This window comes from Marmota monax, unplaced genomic scaffold (genome assembly GCF_021218885.2).
Source record: "Marmota monax isolate L192 unplaced genomic scaffold, Marmota_monax_Labrador192_F-V1.1 WCK01_AAM20220418_F8-fsc00394, whole genome shotgun sequence".
NCBI classification, from domain to species: Eukaryota; Metazoa; Chordata; class Mammalia; order Rodentia; family Sciuridae; genus Marmota; species Marmota monax.
This window is the reverse complement of record NW_026694845.1, coordinates 689,722-708,804: the sequence shown is the minus strand read 5'-3', so window position 1 is coordinate 708,804 and position 19,083 is coordinate 689,722. Positions and strand designations below refer to the sequence as shown.

The following is a 19,083-nucleotide window of genomic DNA, read 5'->3' as shown; positions in this document are numbered from 1 at the left end:
TCTCCCTGCTTCCTGCTCCTGCCCCTTGCTCCAGGAAGCCCTAGCAATCCTGAGTGTTTGCTGGCTTTCCGCTCCTGCAAGGGTTCCGTCCACGCCCACAGCTCAGAGAAGCCCTGATCTGTGTACACAAACCCTTCCCTAGCTGGTGCCACTTTCCTTGGAAAACCATTCACTAGTCCATAAAAGGGCCCCCCGAGCAGCACTTCAAACAAGCATGGACTCAGAGTCAAATCAGGGATTTAGAATCAGGATCCTTAATTCAGGTCAGCCTTCCTTCTCTTTCCTATGCTGGTGCCTCCCGCTCTCTGAGAGTTTCCCAGGGCTCCCCCCTCCTGCCGCACCCAGCAGGCTACCAGGGCTGGGCGAGGGTCTAGAGTTCCTATGTCTCCACTGTAGAAAGCCAAGTGCAGATGGCTCAGCTTTATTTTCATTCCTTGCACAAGTGCTTACTGAGCACATGCTAAGTGCCAGGGACTGTTCCAGATACTGGAGGTCAGCAGAGAACAAGACAGTAAATCCTTGCCCTTGAGGACTTTAGATTCTGAAAGAAGACAAACAATGAACAGGTGCATCAGGGCAATGTCAGGTAGTCATAAGTGCCCAGGTCTGGGATGCATGAAGGACAGGAGGTGCTACAGAGGGCTCCTCGGTGGAGGTGACATGAGCAGACATCTGGGCAAAGGGAGGGAGGGAGTCATGGGAATGAGAGGGTCAGGATTCCAGGCAGAGGGCACAGCCGAGCCCTGACATGGACTGAGCTTGGCATGTTTGAGAAACACTGAGGAGGTCCCATTTTTTTCTATGTCATCCTATAAAGAGCACTTCTTTTTACTTGTGAAAGAATATGCAAAACATGCTTTACCATTTAAACCACTTGTAAGTATACAATTCACTGGCAGCTCTTTCTTTAATCTTCCTAAACTGAAACTTGGCACTCATTCAATGGTAACTCCTCATTCCCCTCCCGGGGCACTGGCAAACCCCATTCCACTTTCTATGTGACGAACATTCAACATGCTGTCTCATTTCATCCTCAAAACTCCTGCAGGCCATAGGCTTTGCTATTATCCCATTCTACAGAGACCGAGGGACTAATCTTAGATCACACAGCTAGCAAGCAGGGGAAAAAGGCCTCAAGTTGCAGCTTTTTCTGACTCAGGCTTCTGTTCTTCTTCACCTCTCTGGTAGGGTAAAGGAGGCTGTTTTGCTGAGGGTTTAGTGTGGATTACAGACAATGCCAGAAGCTTTTAGCATTGAGACAGGATGGGGTTTGTTGTGCCAGACTAGTGCTATCTGAGTAGAAGGAAGGAGCTGCTGCCCAGAGACATGAGCTGGGGGGTGGAGGGGAAGGCAGGTGATTGACACCTGTCTGTGCCACTCCTTTTCCACCTCTGCCTTGATACTCAGCTTCTCTGAGTGCATAAGCATGGTGTACCTTGGTGCTCGGTATCCAGATAGCCAAGCAATGCTGGCACCGCTTATTATTAGTAAAAAGCACAGCATGAGGTGCTGCCAAAAGAATCACCCAGGAGCTACTCATGACCTTGACACGATGATGCAGCTGCTACCAGAAGAAAAAACAAAGCAAAAGTATGTTAAGGTGGGACTAGGAAAGTAGACTTACTGCAGGAAGAACAGTACCTAGTTCCCACCCAGGGCCAGAGTAAGTGCATTTGTGAGGATGGAGTGTGTGTTGAGGAGAGACTGGCTCTATCTGTTGCAGCTGACAATCTGCCCTGTTCCAATATCCAGGTTGTTGGAAGAGCTATCAGGTTCCTGGCTTGGTGGTCTGGGCCAGGGGGTGTTGAGTTCCACTCCCTGTCCTACTCTGGATAGCTGGCAAGTTGCCTTACCCCTTGGAGGCTCTTTTGTCCCTTACAAACATAATCATACTGACTTCTCAAGGTTGTTGAGAGGATCAAAAGACACAAGGTGCATCAGATGCCTAATCAATGTCTAACACATATACAGCAGGCGCCCATAAATGTCCACTCCTTACCTGGGTGAAGCAGGAGCTTGTACACAGCATCCAGGAGTCCAGTCTCTTCCCTCTTCTCATGATCTGCACCATTTCCAATCTTCTGGCTCCTCCCTAATCACCAGGTTCTGCTCTGGATTTGGGGACCCTAGTGTCTTGGTTTGATGTTTAGACTTGGTATTAAGAGGCCATATGTAGCATATTTGAATTTTGGGGAGCAATCTGGAAACTATCCCTCTTACCTATTTGGGGGTAACTACCTTGCCTTTAGCTATATTTTCCAGCAGGACAGTGCCTGTACCTCACCTCCCACTGTGGGGGCAGGAAGGGTCGGGTTCTATCCAGTACTCAGAATCTGGAGTGAAGGATAATGTTGGAAAGAGGGTCAGAATCATTTTAGGGCAGCGATACTCAGCCCCACTTCCTAACCTGTGTCTTCCATTTCCTGATGATTCTGTGGGCACCCCATGCTCTGCCCATAAGTCCCCTGTTCATGTGGGCAATAGTTCCTGTTGTTTACAAATAAGAAAACTGAGTATCTCACAAGATCTCAAATTAATCCAGAGAGGCTTCAAGGGGACTGGGATGGTGGGAGTTGCTAGAACATGGGAGACAGTTGGTTAGGAAAGGGCACCTGGCACAACCTTTCTGCAACCCTGTTCTGCTGGCAGCTGGGCAGCGGGTTGTTTTGTTGGGGCATGAATGCTGTCAGCTCCAGGCAGCAACTGAGCGATTATTCACTTGTTTATATAATTTGTTTTTTAGTTGTACACATCGTTTCTACTTGTGTTATAAACTCCTTGGGGCTAAAGCTTCCTTTTATATCTCTTGTACAGTGTTGGAGCCCCAGACATGGAAGAGGCCACGAAAGATCTTGTGGTTTGGCTTCATCCCTTAACACCATGGAATGTCTAACCACCCAAGACAACTAGAAACAGCTCATCTCAGAGAATCTCCTAGAAACGTAGACGCTGACTGTCCCCAGTCACCCTTTCCAATGTTTGCTGTTTTACAGTAAACCCATTTTCCTTACACAGAAGTCAGGCTCAGTAGTTTTCTCATGAAAACCCTTCAGCCTTCTCTTGCCTGAGCACCAGTAATGGGGAAACCCAGCTGCCCACAGGACCAGGCAAATAGGGTGTGAATGAATGTGCTTATGTTGTTTGGGTAGTGAGGATGGCCGGGGACTGGAGAGCAAGCCTGGGACAGCAGTAGCTCTTCTCTTACTCCCTGCAGAATGTGGACTGAGTTTTGGGAGATTTGATAAATTTTTTCAGAGAACCTGGAAACCTAGAATTCTAAGTGGAATTCTTGATTTTAAAAAATGTTGGCAATGAATTTGAGTTTTAAAAAACATGAGTCAAAGAAATACTTTCAAGGGCTGGGTGTGGCCCGGAGGCTACAGATTTGCAGATGCTGCAAGAAGCTGCCTGGGAACTAATCTGCATTCTTGGTACTTGTCACTGGTGACCTAAGACCTGAACACTAGGAACTTGCCCATGCTTTTAGTCAGCCTACTCTGGCTCTGCCTTGTCCTTAGGAAGGTCAGGGATACTGCCATCTGGAGCCCATGTCTTCTCCTAGGTCAAGCCTCTGGCACCCTGGACTCTGGGAATCCCTGGCCAAACAGCACTCACCTGGCTTCCAGGGCCTCTGGAGAGTTCCAACCTTCCAAGCACAACCTGTACCACCTGCTGTCAACATCTTTAGGCCTGAAGGATGGCCAAGGGATGATTGTTAGCCAGAACCCAGCTGTGTCCCTATGAAGGAAGTGGTCCCCCATTGCAGTGAGGTGTAGTGTGGGATCAGGGACAAGACTGAGAGCTGGAGTCCTGGCTTGGGGAAGGTCTTCTTGCCACTGTCCTGCCTGTATCAGGCTACTGATTCATTATCTCCCCTGGACCAGGCACTCTTCAATGCACCCAGCGCTTTGTGTCATTGACCCCGATACCAACCCAGATACTTACAAGCAAAGGAACTAATCAAAGCATAGAAAAATAAGTTGCCCACAGCTAGTGAGTGAGTGGTTCAATCAGTTTGCAGACAGTAAAAAGCCTCAATCAGTGACCAGTCGCACTGTGGAAACGGTGGATGCTCCCCAACCTCCTCTGGATGGCCAGCCAGGACTGGGTGGGCGCGGGAGGCAGGGACCCTCCCTCCATCTGCCCCCGGCCTCCTCGGGGGCACGAGGAACTTTCGTGGGATCGCTAGTGTCTGCCTCCCAGCTGCCCCGGGTCCCGCCACCCCAACCCCCGGGCCGCCTGGGGGCCTGGCGGGGACGGCGGCGCCTGGCAGCGGGGGATTTGGATGCGCCGCCGGGGGGAGGGCATCTGGGTCCCTCCGCCGCCCGCGGCTTCCCGGCATGCCCTGCTGCAGGGCCTCCCCGGGCCGGCGCCCGGACTTCGCCATCGGCGGGGCGCGGGAGGCACCGGGCGCGCCGGGAGCCGCAGCCGCAGCCGCAGCTGCAGGTGGGTGAGCGCTCGTGCCGGGGCTCCCTCGGGGGCGGGCAGCCGGAGGATCCCGTGGGGAGCCCACCCGGGGTGGGGAGGGTCCAGGGGGCGCGGTGGGGGCGCGGGCAGCTGCGGCCGGGGGGAGGGGCGCCGCCTCTTTGTTCCTGTCCCGCGGGGCGCACAAGTTGGGCCAGAAAGTTGGAACTGCGCGCTCGATTGCGGTCCGACCCCCGCGCCGCGCGCTCCATGCCCGTCTGGGTCCCAACTCTGGGGTGTTGGAGTGGGAGCTGGGGTGGGGGGGGGGTGGCCCGGCAGGGGAAAGAGAGGGTCTTGGGGCTGCTTAACCTCCTGGACTTAGACCACGAAGAGGGGGAAGCGGGGCTGGCGGGAAACTTGCAGAAATCGAGAATACACCGAGAAAGAAAAGCGCACAAAGAAACGCCCGCACAAACCAATCAGAGAGAGACAGGGACAGCCCAGGAACTCAGACACACTCGGAGGAACAAACTCCAGACACACAGAAAGAGAGGAAACCCAGAAGCTCTTGGAGGCATGGGGGCAGGGGCGAGAAAAGGAAAGAAACCCTGATCAGGGGAGAGGCTGAAGGGAAAAGAGTGGGTGGAGAGGAAAACAGACGCGCAGAGATAGAGACGGAGATGGGGGGACGGGGTAAGAAGAGCTCATGGCCGTGGGGTGGACACTACACAGAACCATATACCTGGAAAAGCTGCGCAGACGCTGAGATGTACCCCTTCCTCCCACAACCAGAGAAAAAGAGATGAAAGAGACATCTCTGAGAGAGCAGCGGTGGTGGAGAAGGCCTCCTTCGCATTTTAGGCCAGCTAAGGTCCCACCTTGTCCCCCCGCCAACTCCTACACATCCTTCAAAATCCAGCTCAAGCATCACTTGTCCCTGTGAAGAAGGCTTTCTCAGAAAATGTTCTGCATATGCAGTTACTCTCTTTTCTAGGTGCTTCTGCCCCTAGCCCAGGCACATGGAGTTGAAATGGTTTTTCTAACTTTCTCACCTTTCCCACCAGCTCCTTAAGACTAGCCTCGCTCTCTCTGTTTTAATCTCCAATCTTCAGACTCCAGTCCAGAGCTTGGTGCATTATAGATGATCAGTATATGCTTACTGAATGTCAACCAAGAGCATTTGGATCCTCTAAGACATAATGCATAGATAAGTGCAGATAGAAGAGATGCCGCATCCTGGGGTCACAGAGACCCCCGTGTCACAGCACCCCTTTTTGCAGATGGATACATGAAATGAGTACTTCCACGAGATGCCCTTGCTCCTTTGACCTAGGAGTTAAAAAGACAGCCATGCCCTTTGTACGACATTTCACTAAATGATGAATTCCTATGCACAGAGGTGGTTCTGTAAGATCATACCATAGCTGTGGTGTTTGCACAATGACAAAAATCTCAGAACACATCCCTCTTGCCAAGCCATGCATAACTGTAGAGGTGAAAGAGCCTCCTGAGGGAAAACAGGCAATAGGCAGTGGATGCTTTTAAACCATTTGTAAGTTTCCAGCACTGAAAATGATGATCAGAACCCTTTTCAGAGTTTCTACAGTCTTCTTTCCTCCTGAGAAAGAGGAAGTCCACTTCCCTTTCTGCTTTCTGACTATGTAAATGTGGACAAATTCCCTGAACCCAGTTTCCCCAATTATAAAATAGGAACACCAATGTCTAGCTCATAGCGTTGTTAGATGAGTTAACACACAAAGTGCCTGGCACAGAGGAGATCCTCAGTAAACACCTCTCACCTCTCCCCTGCTTTCTCATGCACATTTTTTAAAATATATATGAAAAATTAATGGCTAATTGTTTCCTTTTGTCTCAGATTTAAAAACCCATCCTAGCTAGGCACAGCGGTGCATGCCTGTAATGCCTGTAATCCCAGCAACTTGGGAGGTCAAGGCAGGAGGATCACAAGTTTGGAAGCCAGCCTCAGCAACTCAGTGAGATCCTGTTTCAAAATAAAAATTAAAAACAACAAGGGATGTAGTTCAGTGGCCCTGGGATCAGTCCTCAGTACCAAAACAAACAATCCTTCTTGGTTCACTCAGGAGGCAAACTCTTAATAAAGGGAAAGGTGAATCTGAGCAAGTAATGCACTTTGGGTTTCTTTAGTCCCTCAGATCTGTGCAGATGGGTTGGAGGAATCTCACTCTACCCCCTTCCCATTTGCCACTTCCGACAGGTGAGACTCAGCAGCCCTCTTCTCTTTCTGGCTTCTTCACTAGGTCTGCCCTGACCTGGCGTTCTCTCAGGCATTAGCCTTTGTGGAGATGTGAGCGGGACTGAGTCAGGAACTACCAGGAAGCATGGAGACGGTGGTGATTGTTGCCATAGGGGTGCTGGCCACCATCTTTCTGGCTTCGTTTGCAGCCTTGGTGGTGGTGTGCAGGCAGCGTTACTGCCGGCCCCGAGATCTGCTGCAGCGGTATGATTCCAAGTGAGTGGCTCATGGGGTGGGAGGTGGAGGAGGAGAGGTGGGCTCCCCCAAAGGAAGAAGAGAGGAATAGAAATAGCTTGGTGCTGGGCTACTCTGGCTCAGTGTTTGCTCTCTGAAATGGTACCCACACGCTGTCCTGCCCAATAAAGACCTCAGAGCTTAAGAATATTCCTTAAGCCCTCAGCATCCTGAGCCACATCTTTCTCTGTTCACTGAGCCATTGAAAAAGTCACTGAACATGTTCACCTAGCATAAAGGCAAAGCCATCTGTACAAAGCTGGTCATCTCAGCAGTGGGACAAATCAAATCCCTCTCCAACCAGACCCCTGGGAACAAAGATCACATGCCCACACTCAGCCACACAGCTAAGTAACAGATGCTTCCTACCGTGAAATCCCAGCCCAGGCCTGTTTCTCTCTTTGCATTTTGGATTTCATCGTGATACATTTTGTGTAAAATGGATTTTTGTAAGGAAGATCCAACTTTCAGTTTAGGGATGTTTTAATTGATAGGTCCTTAAGGGACTGTGGCAACTAACCCTTAGTTTCTGTTCCACCTTTATCTTATTTCTATCAGCTTCTCTGTTGAGTGGTTACATAATTTTTAAGTGCCCATTTTCATGGCCTAGGAAAGCTCTGCTGTTGCAAAGAATGCTGTGGTGGCTTGGGTTTTCAAGATCCCGTTATAAAGGAGGAGGTGTTTCTCCTTCTCTCACTTCTCCAGAATGACTAACTTGGAGAGAGTGGAGTTTGGGGGTGGGATAAGGAGGTCCCCCAGAATGATTCTGCAGACATAGTAGGGGGTGCAGGTGGGCTTGGGTAATAGGGACTCCTGCCTGTCTGTGACGTATAGGATTGAAGGGATGATGAGCAATGAAAGGATATTATTTTGTCCTGAAGGAGTAGCCCTAATACATTTTTGTAATCATAGAATTATAGCTCTATTCTTTTTCTCAGTAGCTCATCTCATTCTGTCCACTAGTATTTTTTGTGTCTCTGCCTGACTCCCTAACTCATCATTTAGCCAGATGCTCTGTCCTCAGCTGTGTTTCCTTTAGGGTTAGGTTTGGATCTAGGATAACAGGATGCTGCTCTAAGTTATCCCCTTTATCCTTTGGGTGGGTATGTGGGTGTATCAGTCAGTTTTCCATCACTGTAACAAAATAACTGAGATATTTAACTTATAAAGAGAAAAGGGTTATTTTGGCTCACAAGTTTAGAGGTTCTAGTCCGTAATGGGGTGGACTCATTACTTTTCAGACCTCTGTGAGGCTGGCCGGATGACAATGGTAGGGAGTGTGTGGTGGAGCCAACTGCTCACCTCATGGCCATGACCGTAACGGGGCCTTCCCTTCCAGGCCCATCGTGGACCTCATCGGAGCCATGGAGACCCAGTCGGAGCCCTCAGAGTTAGAGCTGGATGATGTCGTCATCACCAACCCCCACATCGAGGCCATTCTGGAGAATGAAGACTGGATTGAAGATGCCTCGTAAGGCCCGGGACCTTTGCTTCTGGCTACCCTTGCCCTGCCCTTGACATCGGGAGAAATCAGAATAGGGCATCTGTCCTTGCTCTCTCCTCCCGTTTGGTAAACCTGAACACTCAGGCTCTCAGATGTGTGGCACAGATTGTTATAAGTCACCCCCAGGTGCTCGGGTTATATTGGGGTGCCAGGAATTTGACAGTCAGGCTCCAGGGAAGAAGCGTTGGTCCCCAGTATCCCTCAGGCACTCTCTGTCCAGCAGGAGCCTTTGAGGTTTCTTTCCTTATCCCTTTGGTCATCCTTTCCCTGGGCATGTGGTCATGGGGCATTATGTGTAGGGCCCCGGGTTGGTCCTGCAGGTATTCAAATAGCAGGGAGATGGAACCGTCCTGAATACGGTATCGTAGAAACTGAAGGTCATCTCTGCAGGTGGTGCAGTGGGCACACAGAGGAGGCAGTGTCTAGGTTTGCCTGCAGTGGGGAGGCCCAGGTGGCTTTCATGAAGGATGCCACAGAAGGGAGCCTTTTGACTTGGGAGTGAAGGATGGGAAGGAGCTCACCAGGATAAGCCTAAGGGGAAGGTCTTGTTGGACGGAGGGAAGAGTCCACCCGAGGGCAGAGTTAGAAAAGCATGCCTTGATAGACGGTCTGTAGAGCCAGCGGGAGGACCAGGTGGTGGGGGAGTGGGAGGGAAGGGAAGGGCTAGGGGCTTGTCTGTTTTAACACTGAAGCATCTGCTCTGAGGTAGTGTACCCTGTGCCCACTGGTCAGTGCTGGGCGAGGGACAGAGGTGGTAGCTGGAGGGGAGGTGGGCTCTCTACATAAGCCATGACACCTTCTTCTTGTCTCTCCAGGGGTCTCATGTCCCACTGCATTGCCATCCTGAAGGTAATACTCCCATTTCCCTGTGACGTCAGGGAGTCCCCAGTGCACCCCAGGCACAGACAGTTGGAAAGGACCTCAGCACGTGCCCTGAACCTCTGCCAGGGTCCTTCCTTTACACTTGGCATTTCCACTCTTGCCTGTTCAGTCTCTTTTGCTTTAAGGATTCTCAAGGCCCTTTGAAGGCTTTATTTCATCTGGTCCTCTTCACACAGTGGGAAAGACAGCCTAGGTGGGCAGGAGCCACGCTTTTAACAACCTAGGGGAAAGTCATGCACCCGAGTCCACACGGCTGCCGAGGAGAAGCGGGTTATGGCCTCTCTCTGAGCACACACTTTTGTTAACAGAGAGCTCCAGCCTATACGGCCCGTGCCATTCTGAATGTGGACTTTGGTGATTAGAAAGTCTTCACTAACTGAATTTGGCTGTGACAGTAGTCCGTCAAATGGACAATCAGTGTTTAAAAATCCACATAATGCCAGGAGCGGCATTGCACACCTGTAATCCCAGTGGCTAGGAGGCTGAGGCAGGAGGATTGCAAGTTCAAAGCCAGCCTCAGCAACTTAGTGGAGCCCTTTCTCAAAATGGGCTGGGGATGTGGCTCAGTGGTTAAGCACCCCTGAGGTCAATCAAAGACCTCAAAGGGGGGAAAAATCTGTGAGTTCTTCAATCTGTAGGAAGAATTTTTTTTTCTTTCTTTTTGTTCTTGTGGTGCCAGGAATGGAACCCAAGGACTCATTCTTGCAAGGGAAGCCCTCTATCACTGAGCTGTATAGCTCAGCCTGACTTTTTCCTTTGAATGTCTAAATCCTTTGGAAGATTGTATCCAATTTTTCATGGTAAATTTTAGAGTTCCAGCATTTTTTCCCCCCAATTCTTGTCTGATACCATCCTACCTAATATCATCATAATACTCCTCCAATATTTGGCCAATTACAAATGTGAGTTCCTTCACTTCAGTAACCCTCTCTCTTTGTCTCTTTGCCTAGTTATTATTTGAAATTTCAAAAGAGATCATTTTGTCTTTTCTCCAGTGTCATTCAATATAAGATATCAAGAAGTCCTTTATCCCACCTCATGCAAATGATACACTTTCGCTATCTCTTTTGGAACAAAGAAAGCCTAGCAGGAAATGGTTGCCTCAGAGCCTGGGCTTATTATGTAATTCTGGGAAGCTCTTTGGGTGTATAAAATATGACTTTAGCTAGAGACAGAATTGTAGATATGGATAGCCAGGTATAATGACGGGAGCAATGAAGCCATATCACGTTTTCCTTGTCCCAACTCGTGCCCTGGCTCGTGCGCGAGCCCGCACCTGTCAGAGGAGGAGGATAAATGGCACCTGTGGTGGGAGATGAATTAGCTGGAAGGAGCCTTATTAGATTGGTATAAGGGAGGACCCCAGATCTAAGGAAAGGGCTTCTAGTCCGCCTCTTGGGATCTCAAGTGCCTTTGCTTAGTCACCTGCCTTTGAATCCCTGTGGCTGGAATTCGAGGGAGGGGACTGGGCTCCTTTCCCACTGGGTCCTTGGGCTTCTTTTTCTCCTTATTTTCCAGTCCGGAGTCCAAGGCAGGCAACGGAACTTCTTTGCAGGGATAGAGGCTGATCCAGCCCTCACCTGGGGGAGGCGTGGAGGGAACTGAGCTTTGGGGGGGGCGGTGGCTGGCACTGAGGGCAGATGATGAAAACATCTTGTGTCATGGATTTGCCTTTCCCCTGCTTCTTCTGTCATCATCTCAACAAACCTGCAAATGATACAACACCCTCGAAAACTGTCGAATCCTGCGCCCTTATTGGAGAATGTGCTTAGAGGGAACAATCGCCCTCTGTCCAGCCCTGTTTGTGTGGGCGCTTCGCCGGAGCTATTACCCTTTTGGAAGACTAAAGCATGAGGTGGAGGCATAGACAGAGAAAGCAGGCTTTTCCCCCTAGAGAAGGTGAAATCAGAGCACATGATTTTTATTAGAGGGATTATTTCAGCTTAGACTCCTCTGAGCTGAAGCACCCCCTTGCTCCGAGGTTCCCCACCACCCATCTCCTCTGCCCTCTGTGAGCTGCTCACTTAAACTCACTAGGGGAGGGGTTCAGCTGTGTGGTGGCACCCGGGTGGGGGGGTGTGCAGTCTGCAGAATCCCACGTGGGAGGCAACCAGCAGACTGCAGTCAACAACAACAAAAAAAGTCCTCGGAGGGGACCAGCCGCTCCTCGTCACTTCTGTCCTCCCTGCCACATTAGATTTGTCACACTCTGACGGAAAAACTCGTTGCCATGACTATGGGCTCTGGGGCCAAGATGAAGACTTCTGCCAGTGTCAGCGACATCATCGTGGTGGCCAAGCGGATCAGCCCCAGGTGAGTGATCGGTGGCCTTGAAGTCTCCGTACTTCATGAGAGAAGCCCAGGGAGACCGCAGGGTTGGGCTCCGATAAGAAGCAGTAGGTGGGCAACTTCTGTTATCTGCATCCCAATATTTCCCTGGCAGCCAGGAGGGTTTAGAAAGAGGGACTCCCAGGTCAAGATGGTCACCTGTGATCGCCATCCCCAGCATGCCTGGCTGCTGCCAGCCCTATTCAGCAGCCCAGTGAGATGGGTCTCCACAGCCTGTTCTGCAGCTCTGTGGTGGCTGCTCCGGCTCCTTCTCTTGCTACTCCACCCTCCCAGGTGCTGCTGAAGCCAGCAAGTGCATTTCCCAGTGGTGCCCACACCTCTGTCTCCAGTGACCTCCTGGCCATGCCCTGTGTCCAGCCTGGGTCTGTCCTGGGGACCCCTTCCTTGTTGCCACAGTGGACCTCACTGCCCGCATGCACAGCCCAGCCAACAACCTCCAGGATGGGGTGGGCGGGTGAACCACAGCATTCAGACCTCCCAGATTCCAGGCAGTCTGCAGAATCCCACGTGGGAGGCAACCAGCAGACTGCAGTCAACAACTACTCCCCCTCATTTGGGTTCTCTTTTGCAAAGAGAAAAGTCCTTTTCTTAGAGCAAAGGGCTGTACTAAGTTTGTGTCGCCATCTGGTGGCTGGTATGTGGACGTGCCTCATCCCAGCAATGACCCAACTCAGTTGTCAGTTGGCCATTCCCTGAGTTCCAGAGACCTTGCTTTCTTTGTTGCCAAGGCCTCTGCTAAATCACCAGGAACCAGCCCTTTACCATCCTCAAAATTAACCGAGTAAGAAGCTAGGGGCAGCGGCTGGGAGAGGGTGCGCTCGGCACCCGCTTGTAATGCGAACTTTACTTTAATTCCAGCTTGATCAAAAGTTCAAGGCCAACCTGTTTGCAAGTTCAAAAACTGGGATACCCTGCCTCAAAAACAAACAAGACAAAACAAAACAAAAAACCCCAACAAATAAAAACTACCCAGCTGCTGCGCCCTGTGGGCGGACACCCTATGAGGTCTTCCGAGGGACGCTTGACTTGGTGTATTTTACACTCAGTCCAAGGAGTCAGTGAGTTGAGAAAGAAGGAAGGAAGGAATCCAGGGAGGGACTCAGGTCAGAAAGCTCTAGACTTTCTCTGGACTTGCCTCGGTGGGAGTAGCCACGTGTATCAGCCTTGGCCAGCCATGGCCTTAAAACTCTCACTTGGGTTCTGAGAAAGTGCCCGACGGACATTCTTACTGGTCACCCATTATTTTTAGGGACTGCATTGCTCATATCTGCTGAACCCTTCTTCGTATTTTATGCCACTTCGAGGGCTTGATGGTCCCTGTGACAGAGGTTATAAGGCAGCCTTTTAGGAGGGGCTAGGAGGGGAAGGACATGGGGATTTCCAAGGGTGAGTGGATTAGCCATAGACCAAAGTGAGGGTTCAGCGTGGCCAGGAGGATGGCACCCACCCACCCTGTGCCCAGGGCCCATGCTTTGTCTTTTTGCCATCACACTTCTTCTGGCTGATTTTCTTCCCCATTGTCTTTCCTGCTCCTTTTATTCCAGGGTGTTTGGATGGTGAATGATTTAAAAGAGATCAGCTTCTGTTCTGGGCATCACAAGGGAAGGGGCTGAGACAGGCCTGAGGCTGCCTCTGTGCTTCCTCCCCTCCCCTCAGCCCCCAGTGAGAATGAGGGTGTCTTTTTTCAAGTGCTTTTAGAAATCAATATGTCTATTTTTCCTACCTGACTATCAAGCGGTCCATGAGCAAAGATTTGGAGCAAAACCTTGCACCCCACAAATCAGAATCTGATTTTAAAAACTTAGCCATGGATTGAACCACGTGGTAAAAGAAAAGCAACGGAGCGGTTTGAACTCAAATTAAACTAGTGACTTTGTTTTTTAGTGTTCTGTGTAATTGCCTTAAGCCACATCTCCCACACTCTGCCCCAAACGCAAAAGTAGTAAGTGCCTGTGAAAGTTAAAATACTGCAAACTCAGATGATCTGGGAAGTGGAGTGCTCCCTAATTCTACTTCTTCCCGGTGTCAGGAGACAGGAGAATGCAGAAGCAGGAGGGAAGGAACCACTGAGTGGGCCTGGAATATCAGCAGACAGGAGAGAAGGAGAAAAGGAAATAAAGTGAAATATTTGACTTTTGTCTCCCCTCAGAGTGGACGATGTCGTGAAGTCCATGTACCCTCCGCTGGACCCCAAGCTCCTGGATGCACGGTGAGAGGGGTGGGGGGCTGGCTCGGCATGTCCCGCTGAGGTTCACCTGTATCAGCTCTATGAGGTTGACCGGTTGGGTTGTTTAGAGAGGGCTGTTCTGCTGGGTTCCCAAGGCCGCACCCACGTTGGAGCACATTCACTTCTGTTCAAACGGTTAGCCAAGCGGAGTGGAGGCTGGCTCGTTGGTAGATATAGTCATCTTCCAGAAACCCCGAAGGAGAAAGAGCCAGTCTTGGGTTTGGAATTTTCGTGACTACACATCCGGCTGGGCTGTGTTCCACCCGGCCTTCCCTCCCGTCATCCCCTACTGATCCCTTTGATCTTTGGACCCCAGAAGCAGACACACCTAGCTGAGAGTGCTGCCCTGTGGGCTCCGGTTGAGCAGAGCTGGGGAGCAGAGGTCAGCTGCAGGGGTGCACACCTTCCACTGGGCACTCAGAAACCCTTCTTTCCTGACCTTTCCCTGTATATGCAGGGAACATAGCTTTATGAAATTCTATGCTCTTATACCAGATGTAGACTCCTTTAAAGAATTCTTTACTCTTGATTTATATTTCATGGATACTCGTGTGAGGTTGCTGGGCACACACGGCACCGTGATACTTCAGCTTTTCTCTGCCTCGTTCCTGCTGCAGCCTAGATTTGACCACAGATTAGTAATCTTCAGCACATTCCCAAATGCAGCAGGACACTCAATATATAAAAGGGGTGCTACAATGACTCTTTCAATGCTAAAAAAAAAAAAAAAGAAAAAAGAAAGAAAAAAACCACAAAAAAGAAAAACTCCTCAATTTGATTTTATTATTTTTTAAGAGTTTGGGTAAAGGGCTCAAGTCATGGCTCAGTGATAGGGTGCTTGCCTGGCATGTGTGAGCCCCTGAGTTTGATCCTCAGCATTGCATATAAATAAATAAAAGATCTATTGACAACTAAAAAATATTTAAAAACAAAAAAAGTTTGGGTAAATGAAAACTGGGTCTTACTGATTGGTGATCAATAAAAGGTGCGCAAGGTTGGGGTATTTATATCCTGTCTTTAGGTGAGCGGCACTTGGAATATGTGGTCACTGAGTTGGCCAGATCTGGCCTGTTTCACGAAATGCTTTTCTGGGAGATGTTCATAGGTGTGCTGCAGAGAGTGGCTTCCGTGCTCTGCAATGCCTGTGAGACACACATTCACAGCCTTCCCTGGATCTCTATCAGGGTCTTGTCCACAGTCCAGTAGTGCCAGGGAAGTGGGGAGGTTGCAGACAGGCCCCCCAAAGTGCCCAGAGACAGCATGGGAGATGTGATTTATTGGGGAGAGCTCACAGGAGATCAGAGACTGCTCCCAGAAGAGTTCTGTTGCGCAGGCTGACAGATAGCACCTCGGATCCTCATGGTGCTTTGCCATGCGGCACCCCCTCTTCTCACAATCTTTTGTCCAGTGGCAGCTGGCTGGATGAGTGACACATATCCTTTCCATAGTGCCTTCACTTCTGTGCCAGCCACCACTGACAGAGGGGTTTTATCTGTTAGGCTGCAGAAGCAGTGACATCATCAGCATGAGCTTGCTGACTTTGCTTGGGTGACCAGCATCCCAAGGAGCAACTCTTCTTGTGTCCCTGCAAGAAAATAGCTTTCTACAGATAACACTAACTCACCCTGGTTCCCAGCATGCATGAGAGAAAGCTGGAGTCCTTCAAGATAATATGGATCTGGGCTTTCCAGCCCAGGCTTGCTCTCATTGGTCCCTCTCCTTAACTTTGGGAACAAAAAGGGTATTTTTAGGGACATGGTGTTTAACTGTCCCCCTTTACTGTAGGGACGATATAATCTAGTACATCAAAGGCTCTGAGACAGGCTTCCGTTAACTTTGTTAACTTAAATCTGTTGAGCATGGAACCATTCAGTTCCACACCCACCAACCTCTCGGGGAACACTAGTCTAGAGCATGTCTGTTTGGGGTTTTATGTGAATTTTCTCATTTCTTAGGAAACCTGTTCCTGTTGGTTTTTTTTCCTAGGACGACTGCCTTGCTCCTGTCTGTCAGTCATCTGGTGCTGGTGACCAGAAATGCCTGTCATCTGACTGGAGGCCTAGATTGGATTGACCAGTCACTGTCAGCTGCTGAGGAGCACCTGGAAGTCCTTCGAGAGGCTGCCCTGGCTTCTGAGCCAGATAAAAGCCTCCCAGGCCCGGAAGGCTTCCTACAGGAACAGTCGGCCATTTAGTCCTATAGATCAGCAGGTGGTCTCGAGGGCCAATCTGCTGCTATCCTGGGTGGCTTAGCTGAGCCCTTCACTTTTCCCTGTAGAGTTAGTTGTTCTCCAGGGCTCGGGGGTCCCGCCATGTGTTTTAGAGTAAAGCAGAAGCGCCCCATCGTGGATGCCTCTGTTGCAACAGGCAGATGGTGGCTGGAGAATGGTATTCTCATACCAGGGTTAGGGGACATGCCTTTCGCCACCTGTACAGCAGAGTGGGCTGTCAGCTCAATTTCGCTCACCTAGTGTTTTCAAGAAAATTGAGCCACCCTCTAAGAATCCAGTGGTTTCACATAAAAATCAGAATTTCCAACTTCTCTTGGACAATCAGAAGGCGTGGCGAATCTGAACTGCGTTTTCAAAATAGGACAATCATTTGGAGCTCGGTAGAGGTTCGCTCTCCGAGTAAGCCTTCTACTCTGTCCCTGGCCTGATGCGTTTATTTGTGTTACTTCCTGGTCCCTGAGGTGTCTGAGTCCCTCTTTTCTTTTACAGGCTTGGGTCTGAAGCTGAGCACTGCAAAATTGATTATTTCTTTTTTATCATTATGCCTGCGATTTTACCTAGCTACCACTAAGTGAATAGTAAATTTATACATATGTTTTCCTCAAATGTGTGGTTACTGAGTCAAATTCACTTGTGTGGTGTGGGGGTGGGGTGTATGTGAGAACTGAGGGTGGAGGGAGACAGCCTAAGAGTCCTGAGGATGCCTCTTGTGTATATCTCAAAATGAGATATTTAGGGACTGCTCAGAGCTCAGGCAGCAGCAGAGATGCCTCCATGGAGTCATTTCAACCTCCAGCAGTGACATCTGTGAAGGGCGTGTTCTCTTTTCTTCTAGTATCTGTGTGTCTTGCAAATTTTGAAAGATAAGGAGCACTTTTATGACTCAAGACCTTAGTGGGACCTAGAATCACAATGGCACATTCCAGGCATGATCTAAACGGCCTAATTTCTATCATGAGCAAACTGGAAGTACTCTGCTTCTTCCCCGATTCTCAGAACCCACCTTGCCCTTGGAAGAGGGGCCTGGTTTGGGGAGTTTCCAGGTTCATATCTTATATCATTAAGCATGTTTGGAGCTGCATATCGGTTCCTATTTCACTTACTGTGTTCTAACTCACTCAGCAAACCCTTCAGACTGATGTGGGGAAGCAGGAACTCCCATTCTCAAATCCAAGATTGGGTTTGTTTGCAATAGTGTACTTTATTCTCTCCTGGAAAATAGGCAAGCTTCTAACCAAATCCCAGCTGGGGAAACAGAGTCAGAAGAGGGAAGCTAGGGCTCAGCCCGCATGGGCTTTGGGATGTATTTTAGGGGAGCCCTGTTGGACGGTCACGTTATTAACTCCTGTCCTGCTAGCAAGCTGTGAATGGGAAATGTTCACAACGTCACTGACCTTTCTCTTCAATGTCTCCACAAATAGGCATCCACTGTCCCATTTTTTGTCTTTTTCTCTCCCTTTAAAAACTTGCTTTTGGGCTGGGATTGTGGCTCCGTGGCAAAATGCTTGCCTGGTAAGTATGAGGCACTGGGTTTGATCCTGAGTACCACATAAAAATAAATAAATAAAATAGAGGCATTGTGTCCATCTACAACTAAAATAATTAATTAATTAATTAAACACACACACATATATATATATATATATATATATATAAAATTCAAAACAAAACAACAACAAAAAAACCTTGCTTTCATCGCTGGACTGTAAACCAATTCATGCTGAGGTTGCAATGACTGTCACAGTTGTAAATGTCCCCTGGATTTTAACCTGGCCCAGAGCCTTGAGCAAGAGAGGCAGCTGTGGATCTGCATCTCAGTTACCAGCTGCCTCCTCGGAGAGGGTCTAGATGGTGAGCACAGAGAATCCCAGGACTGTCTCTGCCAGGTGTGGTTTGCTAGGGGACAGACATATCCCAAGTCCTTTGATCACTAGAACGTGGTGGTAGATCATTCCATAGCCCCTCCTTATCCTGGGGTAAGGAGGGGCTATGGAATCATTAGATTCAAATTCTAATGAAGAAGAAATTACTCAGGGAAAGGAGTGAAATATGAAGAGAGAAAGATATTTGAAGTCAAAATTAGGTTTAAATATGGGCTTGGTCTTTTTTTTGTGGTGTTAGGAATTGAACCCAGGGCCTCTCACACCCTAGGCAAGTGCTTTACCACTGAGCTACATTTTAATAAAATTTCAAGACAGGGTCTTACTTAGTTGCCGAGGCTGATCTTGAACTTGCAGTCCTCTTGCCTCAGCCTCTTGAGTAGCTGGCACTACAGAAGTATGCCACCATGCCTGGAAATGTCTTTCATTGTGTGAGCTTGGACAAGTTTTTAACCTCCTTGGTCCTTAGTTTTCTCATTGGGTTGGTATGTCAGTCAAATGAAATGTTATGTGTGAAATGCCCAGGCGTGCACCTGGTTCTGACAAGCCAATGCCAATCTTTCTGTCCCCAGGAGTTCCCGTGCTCCGATGTAGTTGACTTATGTGGTATCCCCTCAGTTACCATGACTTTGTCCAAGCAGGGGCTGCTAGCCATGGGCCCTAGAACTGAGTGTGCCCAAACAAAAAAAATCACTACAGTAGGGAGAGTAGCCCTGCTTCATCCCCTCCCTACCCCAAATATGTTCACATTCTGCAGACATTCAAGCTCCTGGTCTCTTATCAGTGTTCCAAAGGTTGTTTGTGCAAGCTCACATTCCTCAGAGGAGCAACCCACCCAGGGACTTCCTCCAGCTTGTGAAGTCTCCAGGGGAAACTGTTCCTGGCATCCAGCTACTCCCAGTGATCACCCTGAACTCCCTCAGTCCAGGGCTTCCTTCTCTTCCAAGATTCTGCCCATGTGAACTTGATCTTTAGAAAGTGGCTTGCAGTTCAAAGGCTCCATGTTGCTTTGTGACCTTGGAAATTTGTGGAAGGTGTCAGTTGAAGAATTTCCATCCATTTTCTCCTCCCTTCCATCCCACTAACGAGCAATGAGAG

General features: G+C 49.4%; 1 protein-coding gene across 1 annotated transcript; it reads left to right on the top strand.

Annotated features, from left to right (window-relative positions):
- The first annotated feature begins 4,318 nt into the window (after window positions 1-4,318).
- On the top strand, window positions 4,319-16,711 carry LOC124080423 (transmembrane protein 98). Its single transcript, XM_046426346.2, has 7 exons — window positions 4,319-4,446; window positions 6,684-6,895; window positions 8,253-8,384; window positions 9,233-9,266; window positions 11,497-11,612; window positions 13,798-13,857; window positions 15,862-16,711. Exons 2-7 carry the CDS (start codon window positions 6,765-6,767, stop codon window positions 16,067-16,069), a joined length of 681 nt encoding a protein of 226 aa, XP_046282302.1. The 5' UTR covers window positions 4,319-4,446; window positions 6,684-6,764; the 3' UTR covers window positions 16,070-16,711.
- The last annotated feature ends 2,372 nt before the right edge of the window (window positions 16,712-19,083 follow it).